General features: G+C 34.4%; 1 protein-coding gene and 1 pseudogene across 1 annotated transcript; one reads left to right on the top strand and one right to left on the bottom strand.

Annotated features, from left to right (window-relative positions):
• The first annotated feature begins 467 nt into the window (after window positions 1–467).
• On the top strand, window positions 468–567 carry LOC127077157 (uncharacterized; annotated as a pseudogene).
• A 4,886-nt stretch (window positions 568–5,453) lies between these two features.
• Window positions 5,454–10,101, bottom strand: LOC127138659 (uncharacterized). Its single transcript, XM_051065147.1, has 6 exons — window positions 9,915–10,101; window positions 8,601–8,669; window positions 7,980–8,090; window positions 6,181–6,307; window positions 5,972–6,089; window positions 5,454–5,823 (listed from the first exon to the last, which is right to left on the bottom strand). Exons 2-6 carry the CDS (start codon window positions 8,608–8,610, stop codon window positions 5,746–5,748), a joined length of 444 nt encoding a protein of 147 aa, XP_050921104.1. The 5' UTR covers window positions 8,611–8,669; window positions 9,915–10,101; the 3' UTR covers window positions 5,454–5,745.
• Window positions 10,102–11,014: the final 913 nt, after the last annotated feature.

Genomic DNA, 11,014 nt, shown 5'->3' with positions numbered 1-11,014 from the left:
TACTCTTATATGAAAAGTTTGGATGGTTCTTCCAATTTGAGTTATAGGTATTCGAGTAGGGGCTTCCTTGAGCATAGTTTACTTGCTCTGCTTGGATTCCTGTCAAGAGTTGACAGTCCGTAGGAGTGTGACCTTGGATTCCACAGACCTCGCAATTCTGAGTTATAGCAACCACGGCGGTTGGAGGTGATACGTTTAAACTTTCAATTTTCTGGACCAAAGCATCCACTTTTGCGTTAACGTGATCAAGGTTACTTATCTCATACATGCCAGTTTTCGTTTGAGGTTTTTCCACCGTTGTTCGTTCGGTTCCCCACTGATAGTGGTTTTGGGCCATGCTCTCGATAAGCTGGTAAGCATCAGCATAAGGTTTGTTCATTAATGCACCACCTGCAGCGGCGTCTATTGTTAACCTTGTGTTGTATAAGAGACCATTATAAAACGTGTGAATTACTAACCAGTCTTCCAAACCATGGTGTGGGCAAAGTCTCATCATGTCTTTGTATCTTTCCCATGCTTCGAAAAGAGACTCGTTGTCTTTCTGTTTAAATCCGTTTATCTGGGCTCTTAACATAGCTGTTTTGCTTGGCGGAAAGTATCGGGCAAGAAAAAATTTCTTCAACTCGTTCCATGTGGTGACTGAGTTGGAAGGGAGAGATTGAAGCCATCTTCTAGCGCTATCTCTTAATGAGAAAGGAAAGAGACGAAGTCGAATTGCCTCTGAAGTGACACCATTAGCTTTAACAGTATCAGCGTATTGGACAAATACGGATAAATGAAGGTTTGGATCCTCGGTAGGATTTCCAGAGAATTGGTTCTGTTGCACAGCCTGCAACAGCGAAGGTTTAAGTTCGAAGTTGTTTGCTTCGATTGCGGGCGGAGCAATACTTGAATGCGGCTCATCTTGCGATGGAGCGGCGTAATCTCTAAGAGCACGAGCTGGTTCTGCCATCTCGGTTATCGAAGGAAAAAGGTTTTTGAAATCAGGAAGTTCTACAGGAGGGAGATTGTTTGCAGCACGATATTCCCGAATTCGTCGTAAGACTCGGAGATATAGTTCGATATCGTTGATTCGTAAATAGAGCGGTTCGCCTTGTGAGCGAGTGCGTGGCATACAAATCAACGAAAGAAAGAATAGAAGAAAAAGAAACCTTAGTCTCTACAGCGTAACGGAAGAGTTACGATATCGATTAAATAAAAGTCCCCGGCAACGGCGCCAAAAACTTGATCGCTCGACTGTGTGAGTCGAGAATGGGGTACAAACTGCAAGTGCACAGTTCTATCGCGTAGTTTTAAAAGATATCGATCCCACAGGGACTTATGAATCGATATACCGTTATCTAAGGTTACTTCGTAAAGCTAAGGCAGGTAATACTTTGATTGTTTGGGGGAAGAGCTAAAACTAAAATAAGATCTAGATTAAATATTAATAAAGCGGATATCGGTATGTAGTTCGTCGTAATTAGGGAATCAATTCTTTGTCGGTTTCTTGGTTTTAAAATAAATCGTTTCAGTTAACTTTATTGATTAAAGGTTTTATCTCAAACTCTCGCTCTGTTGAATAAACCATGATTTTATGTTAATGTAGCTGTCACTTATAATTAAGTCAAAAACCATTTTTTGAAAGCAATAAAGTTGCAGAAACTCTTTTTAAGAAAACACTGACCGTTTTAAACACCCTTATCTCAAACTCTCGCTCTGTTGACTTAGGTTATACAATTAAATCCGAATGCTTAACTCTCGTCCTCACATTCAATCTTTAAAAATACTTTTTGGAAAAGGTCAGAATTTAATTAACTCTAAAACTTGCTCTCGCCCTGATCTAGAATTAATGCCTAATTTACACTGTCCGGTTAAAACCTCAAACTCTCGCTCTATTGATTTTAACTTCTTTATGTCTTTTACTTTTGTAAAAAATCTTGTTATTAAACCTGTAAATTGAGACCGTAAAAAGATTGATTTTAATTTTAAGTTTAATTAGACCGACTTAGTCTTGATCCCTTATTCCGCTTACTTTACATACCGATATCTAGGCGAATTAGCCAGACATGCTAAACAAACAAAAATACATATCATGCATAAACAGACTCATCCCAGGCAGATAATATAAATAAATAATAAAACAAAGCATTAAATAATGATTAAAGAACCTGAATGCGTTAAACAATAGTCTTGAACACTCCACCACAAGCCGGCAGGATTTGTTCTTGGATTCTTCAATTAAACAATAAATTAAACCAAGGAAATAAAAACTAGATTCTAACGTAAGGTTAGATCCGGTAAGAAGGTGCACAATAGTTTCCGGTGTAGAAACTATTGTGCGAAAAGAATTAACTAAATGCTAAAAAGGAAATAGGAAATTGCAAGGGAAATAGTGTAGAACTTGTAAAAAATAAATAAAGAAACAATGCCTAAATTGCTGGAAAAGAAAATTGCAAAAGCGAAAAACGGCAAAGGAAAAAATTGGAAAAGCTTCGGAACCACTTTAGGTTTTAAAAGTGGCTATTTATATTGGTGTCATTAAGTAACTGCCTGCTGCCAAAAGGTCTTCAACGTGGCTAATTGCATGGCGTGGATATAGGGCCCAACACTCCTCAACGTCTCTTCAAGTCTCTGAGGCGTTACTTGCGCCCAAAAAGTAGGGGAATGGTGTGACGTTCGTCACACCATGTGTGACGTCCGTCACAAGGCTGTTTTGTGTGACGCTCGTCACGCCCTCTGTGACGTCCGTCACAGGCACAGCATTTGTGTCTTGCGCTTTGGGCTGGGCTTTGGCATTTGGTTCTTTTTCTCTCCTTTTTGCACCTCCTTTTCTTCCATTTTTACTTGTGCTTCAAAATAAACCACCTGAGACAAATAGGAAGAAAATACCACGTAATATCTTATAAAATGAAGTGAACTGAAATAAATAGTCATAGAATTTAATGGAATTAAGTCCTAAAATATGATATAATTTCGTGTTATCAGGTGACTAGCTCAAGATCGAGTGAAGATCTTATGAATTTGATACTTTATAGCGTTATGCTTACAATAGAAGGGAAAACTGGATTAAGACTTGTGTTTGCTTAGAACTTTGGCTTGAAGTGTTCAATGTTTTCTTTATTGTCCGTTGTATCAAAAAACGTTTGTATTAATTTGCAAAAATAGTGGAAGACCGCTGCAAATTTTTAATGGTTCGCCATTAGAGGCTATGCTAATTATTAGCAAGGACGAATGCCCTAAACCAATATAAATATGGTTCACAATTTCTCTTTTCTTATTTCTCTTTTAAACTCCAGTATCTATTTTCTTATCTCTCTTTTAAACTCCAATATATATTTGTATGCTCTTAGGTTTCATCAATTTTATAGAATCACATGTAGCTAGGTTTTATCTGCTTATAGAGATTTTAGTATAAGCATAGATTTGTGATAGATTTAATCATTCAAATATTCTTTTGATGATTATAATTGTATAGAATTTTAATATTAGATTGACTCTTCGATTAATAAGATTCAATTTAGACATCTCATATAAATTGAATTCAATTAATTAACACATTGGTTGTGTAGCGCCCTTATCTTCCATCTTCATTATATTTTTTGATATTTTGAGTAAACAATGAAATCAATCCAAAGACATATTCTATAAAATAAATTAAAAAAGAGATAGATAAAGAGAAGATTGCATAATGGTTTATACGGCTTCAACATGTTCATCATCGCTTTGTGCATAATCAATTCTTTAATGGCAAGTTATTGAAAATTCATAATCTTCCACTATTTTGACAATTATACAACGTGTGCCTTATACAATCAACGAGCCAGATGCTGAAATTAAAAAAAGAAATCAACAACTTCAATCTGAATCCTTCCTTCTTTAGTTGTACACAACTCACACAACTGAATTCTCCAATATCTTCACTCAATATTGATTGTCCTCTTACTTAGATCCAAGATTCGCTCCAAACATTTGTTCCTCAATAATCTTTTCTCAATCATACTGGTCTCTTGTGTGAGCTCATGGTTCAATCTAACGGGACATAAACTTCTAAATTCCTTATGCAATAACCTTTTTTTTGCACTACCGAAATCTTCGATGGAGAAGAAATGTTTTTCTTTTTTCTCTTACTAGATTGTCAATTTCCAAAAACACCACACAATTCTAATATTAACCCACACTTCAATAACTTCACAAACATCATCGATAAAATATCCTCCTCTATGATAGATCTCACTCTCTAAGAATTGATAAGCAATCAATTCATGATATCTTCTTAGAGGTTGAAGATGAATACAGATTCAAAAGAATATTGTGATTTAATGTACTTTAAAAGCTAAGAATTATGTTTTGAAAACTCTCATAGTTATGATGTTATTACTCACATATGTTGAAAATGACACGAGAAGAGTTATGAATGTGCTTGAGATAGAGCACTAAAAATGAAAGAAAAAAAATACCCATTTCATTCAAGTCAATTGCAATTTGTGTGATTCGAGTCAAATGAGAAAAGACTTGAGTCAAGAACTTTAAAATCCAAAATTTTGACATTTTAATTCAAATCACAATTCAAGTAAGTGATTTGAGTCATGCAAAATTTTGATTAGAACTGAAATCATTTTTGATTCAAATCAGCTTTTAACTTGTTTCGAATCAAGCTCGCTTCTAATTCGAGTCAAAGAAGCTTGTGATTTGAATCACACGGCAGTGGGAAATCCTATTTTTCACATTCAATTTTTGATTCGAATCATGCATAACATTGATTCAAATCACACTTATAAATTTGAATTTTTGAGAAAATTAAACTGTAATATTGAATCTTAAACTAGTATGAAAAGAGCCATTCATTCATGGGTTATTTCGGTCCAAATAATCGACAAATTGACTCGAATCACTTGAAACGAATTTTATCTCAGAGTTCGATTTAATGCAAACAAAAACACGATTTAATGCAAAACACCATATAATGCATTACTCAATTTTAAAAGATATGCACAAACCTAAGATATAGGAGACTCAAAAATCAATGGCGAGAAACAAAAATATATAAAACTAGACATGCAGCAAAACCGAAACCCTAGAGGAACAGAGTGACGATTGTATGTATTATAGCACCCTCTGCCACGATCGTGACCACAACCGAAGAGATGTTTACAGAAGCAATTGATACATTTAATTCTTGTCTAAATTTGTCCAATTGAGCCTCTTAAACATAAATAATAGCTTCAACATCACAAAGACTTAGAGAATCCGTACTTCCATACATCTGCATTATAAAGGGATTGTAGTCATAAGGAAGATCATAGAGTATGGGATCAATTTGATATTGCTCTCAGATTAAATCTCCAATTGCCATAAGTGAATTTGCTTTAATTCTCAACACAAACTCAATTATGGAGCGTTGACTTCAATTAGACTTGTATCAACACACAATTACATGTCTTTGACTATTTTTATTGTGAAAAAGAAAACAATACTTCAATGTTTCACATGTTATTAAAATAATAGTAATTTTGGGAGATTCATTTACACACCATAAGAGTTATTCAGAAAAATCATCAAATAAGAAGAGATACAATGTATCCTTTTCTCTCAACTTCTGTAGAAGACATATTTCTTGAGCTGGTTTACCTTCACAAACAAAATGCAACCCTTTTGTTTTACCTATATTGAAGTTTTATACACGTATGTTCAATTGTTTCTGATATGCCGTCAGAATCGTTTTCAAATGTTTTTTGCTTCTGAATATTCACCTTTGCAATTGCATTATAAATAGAGAGACGGTGATTTTTTTAACAGAAGGATTGCTGCAATTATCAGCACCCCTACAGAGCACACCAATGCCTGCAAGTTTATCACCAAGACAATTTAGACATCACTCAAGCAAAGTGAAAAACAAAAACAATGTTAACGTTTGCGAATGCATGCATTAGCAATAGATAGACATATAAATAGTCAGGAATGGAGCGGAAACAAAGGGAAGAGAGATTACAGCAATTGCAGAAGCTCCTAGCCCGGCCCGTTCCCTAGGGTCCTTCCGATAATAATTGCCAAAATAAAGAATTGTTGCATAGAACCACATAGGAGGGCAAAGAAATCCAAAAAGAAAACTGCAATTTAACAAACATAAAAAATCTGCAATTACATAGCGGCGAGACAACACGAGGAAATGGGGAAGGTAGTTTGATTAAAATTACTTACGAGAACCATCCAATTCCGCATCCAAAACATGGGAGGGGCTTATCATAAATTCCTGTCTGGAAGTCCTCTGGATCTCTAATTAAGCCATACTTTCCCTTTCCATGAACCATTGCATCCACTGCTTGTCCTGCCATGACAAAAAATTGCAGGTATTTATTTTAAGGGGTGAACAAAGAACATAGTTAAACTTAAGCGACAATTTTTTGATGATAAAAAGAAAATTGGATTTGTATTGTTGTACTTAATGAGTCAATACTGCACATTATCACAACCCTGTCCTAGACCTTGTCTTTTCAAGGAGGAGTTTATTAGCATATTACTCATAATACAAGATAGAGTAAGTTGTTAAATTCTAGTAAGACATGTCATGACACTAAGATCAAGCTCAAATGACAAAGCGTGAAGGGTTTCAACTATTCAATATAGTGCAATTCGACATAGTGCCACTGGAAATGACATGTAGAACACAGAAAAGTTTTCTTCATCAATTATACAAAGAGGAGCTTGATCTACATGATGTAGCAATTGCAAAGGAAAATTGAGAAAGCAAGACACTCAAGGAATAGCTGCTAAATTTGTAACATGTTTGAACGATTAGGTTAGCTATAAACTATTCAGCAACATATATCCTGTCCCTAAATAGAAAAAAGGAGGATGATTACGAGTACATGGGTAGGAGCCATTAACATACTATTTCTTGCTCCGCAACAGACCAAATTTGATAAAATAGTTTTGATAATACTAAATCATTTAAGTTTAATTGTTGAAATTGTGATCTCTGCATTTAGATTACACTCACCTCAATTTATAATAGCATATAGAATATATACAATACATACATAGTTATATGATTTCCTAATTCAAATCCTAATCTATAATTATCATCCTAATAATGAATATTAGGATTTGATTCTAACACCCCCCCTCAAATTAAGGCTTACTAAGCTTGTTAGAACAGGTGGATGCAATGTCAAGAAAATAGAAACAGCAGGATCGTAGCTGTGGCTTAAAAGTGGTAGCGCGACCAGAGGTGACTAGAGCGGAGACAATTGGGTTCATCAGAGGAATTCAAAGGTGACTGTGGTGGTTGTCGAAAAGGGGTCTCACACTCACAAGAGAAAGAGCAGCTGGTTGAATCAAACTTTCCTAGATGAAGCACAGTAAATGGGCACAACAAGACAGAAGCATGACAAAAACGTCTACCAGGTGAGAAGAACTAATAAGAGGTCACAACAAAGTCAAGCTATGGTAGATCCTTGTAAAGGAGAGAGAAGAGGAGGGTCATTAGCCAACCACTGTTGGAGGCTGTTGCTGGAAAAACTCTCCAGTAGCGGCAACAGTAGGTGACTAAGATGAAGCTGTAATCGGAAGAGACAAAAACTGAAGATATAATAGGAGGTTCACAGAAAATAGATGCAGAAGCATTTGAATAATATGGAAATTTGACGAAAAAAAGTGGCAGATGCTAAGTTGAACATCACACAAGTCACATTATTTGAACTTGCTTTGATATCACACTGAAATTTTGATCTGTCCAAATCCAATCACACTCACCCCTATTCCTAATCTATGATTTTAATTCTAATAATAAATATTAGGCTTTGATTAAGAGTAATAAGGCGGCTTAGTTGTTTGGAGAGGAACATGACGAGGTCATGGGTTCAACTTCCTCCACTAACAAAATCTAACAACAAACATTTGACATTTAAAAATAAAACAATCGAGGTTTGATCATTTGACTCTAGCAGTAATGAATAGTTAAGTAGAAAAATAATATGACACATGACTACTATTGTTACCTCTTGAATTACTCCGAGCAAAGGGTCTTAAAAGATCAAAATGCTTAGCAGAAACGTCTCTTACCAAATCCACCCCTTTTCTCAAACCAACATTCTCTTCACCCCTACCATCTGCTACAACAAAGGAATCCCATTAGAAAATGCTTTTCGGATATGCATCTCGCCAACTCCTCTCTTGCTCAATCATCCAAACAAAATTAAACTAGGTGATAAGCTTGGAGACTAGACTACACCGGTGATTATTACCATCATATTTTTCAGTATACCTTACTTTAATAAAATTCTAGTGCTGACACTTCATTATCAGTGACAGAACAAATCCGCAGTTTCTTAATTTATGTTGAATACATTTCCTCTCATCACAATCTTGTCAAATGCAAACAACAGCAAGGATTCTAACCTAATGTTTCTAACCTTAGAACCTAGTAGCTCAATCATCCAAACAATGATAAACTTGAAAGCTATTACTTTAAGCAAGAAGGATCTTAATATGTGAAGAATAGACAAATCATGGCGAGGAGAACGATAATTGCAATCTAATAGTAATAAGCATATGCAATTGCATTGACATCTATAGGAATTAGTCAGTTACTAACTACAAAAGTGTTTCAGTTTCAGTACCTTTATCCATTGATTTTGTAGTTAATTTGCACACAAAGCCTTGAGCTGTTAAAAAACCACTCAAAATTCCTGTTTTACAAAATAAAACATGTTAGTAAAAAGATCATTTGTGAGACCAGCATGTTTCCACTTAGAAGCAGATAAATAAATGAGCAGCATATGTAACACTTGTGACTTTCCAGATAAACGCATATTGATTTGGCACTTTTTAAGCTAAGTAAATCTTACGAGTATTTCAACAAATATGCATGAATAGTACTAATATTTTTTTTGCTTATTATGAGGAATTGGGAAATTCTGCTTATCCTTCAGAAACCATCAGAATTGTAATAATATATACTAGTTGTTCGGTGCCGGTCACAAGCTCAAAAGGGGAAGCCCAATCATCAATCCAAAGTCTCTCCACCAAGGTGTTAGGTGTCATGCCGAAATGGCAGGAAACTGATAGAAACCAACTGATATATAAAATAAAATAGGAAAAATCCCTTTGAATTACAGAATAGTGCCGCAGAACTTCGAGGGTCTGCACCTCCCAATGTCAAAATGACCCATTTTCCTATCCAATTCCAAGATGATCAACTCTCCAATGTCTTCCCTTATTTATTCTAAACCTAAACACTCTTAATTAATAATATAATCATTCTAATAATTTTCCACTAACTCTCCTAATAATTTAATATCAATTACAAAACTGAAGAGTCTAATAGAAACATCCATAACCGCCTCTCCTATATAAGGCATCCCACATGAAACTTGAGATATTCTCATTAATTCATAACTCACATTATTCCTCATACTCTTACTTACTTTGACATTGTAGTGCTAACCTTACCGATCCACCCCAGTCATCCTGCCAGAGATCCACTCCACGACACCAAGCGTTTGAACACTAAGACTCTACCCTACCCGCACGAAGCGTTTGAACACTAATACTCCTAGTCCTAGATATGTCACAGATAAATGTTCTTAATTTGAAAATAAACAAAACAACTATTTTCAAAAAAATTCCGAACCGGTTAATTGATTAAAATACTAATCATGTATTGCACTGTAATGATAATCCAAATTGAAAATCAACCTCTAGGTTAAACTAATAAGAAAAATCTCCCAATTCAGGTCACATGAATCACACTGAAATTGAAATTCCACTGTACATCTTGAATTTCGAACAACAAATGTAAAAATTGCCACACAAAAAAAAAAGTAAAAAAAATCTTTAAATCTACCACAATCATCAAAGAAAACAATGAAATTAAAAGTGAAGTAACTAATTAGGAAGAAGAAAAAAAAGCATAAAATGAAAGAGAAACTGGCCTTAGAAGAAGACGAAGAAAGAGTAGATTCGGAGCGATGAGAAGAAAGTGAAGAAAATTGAAAGCTTAATTTCTAATTCATGTGCAATTCGGAAAACCGAAATTCAAAGCTTAATAGTAAACTCAGGTTTTGTTGGCTCTGTGTGTCCGTTCTCTTTACGTCTTAATAATTCTAACTAAACAAGTGTGTTTATAATTATAAGTTTTTTTAGGAATTAATTGCAGGATAAGTAAATTTTTTAATTTAAATCTATCGTTGTTAATTAGAGTAATTGAGATTTGTTTTTTTTGGTAAGAATTAATTGAGATTTATAAATGCATTGTGGGCACAGCTTGAGCTTGCACTTTTTTTTGGTTACAACGACTTGTCTTATTGGGTTGGTGCAAGAATTAAATAGTTGTTTGTATTTTTTTTAATTGAATTAAAATTGTAATGGACTTATTTGACTGAGTTTTTTTTTTGTTGATTTATAATAGTCTCTTTTGATTGCTAAGCGGCTGGTTATTGCTTTCTGGTGTGGCTATGAGATCAGATTTTATTGACGGATCTTGATTCGATGTAGTTATATCATTAAGCATTCACTCGTATTTGACCGTATGATCTTAATCGGACGATTCAGATTTAAAATTGTTAATTTTAGAAAAACTGAATCTATTTTTCTTGAGTCTACGAACAAACAAAATTAAACGTTGATAAAAGTTTAACCGCGTGAATGCGTCAAAATCCCAAATTCAATATTTTAATTGACTTTGGCTTCCTTTGTTTGTACTATGATTTTATAATGAAAAAAAAATATTGATATTAAATATTTTTGAGAGAGAAAAATAAAGAGGAATTGCCGCCGGCATTGACTACTCTTGCTGCCTTTGCCTTTTGGGAAAAAATCAGATTGAAGAAATGGATCATAAACAGGGTGGTTTAATGGAATTTTTTCAAAAAATCAAAGAGGCTAAAAGTATTGCAATGTGACTCTAAAGAAATATTATAGTGGCATCCAATCAAAATATTTTATATTATCAAATCATAACAGTATTTTAAAAATAAAAGTGTGATGTGGCGAGATACATGAGTGTCATTGATTGATAGTATAAAAATATTTT

This window comes from Lathyrus oleraceus, chromosome 4, assembly GCF_024323335.1.
Source record: "Lathyrus oleraceus cultivar Zhongwan6 chromosome 4, CAAS_Psat_ZW6_1.0, whole genome shotgun sequence".
NCBI lineage: Eukaryota > Viridiplantae > Streptophyta > Magnoliopsida > Fabales > Fabaceae > Lathyrus > Lathyrus oleraceus.
This window is presented reverse-complemented; position numbering and strand designations above follow the sequence as displayed.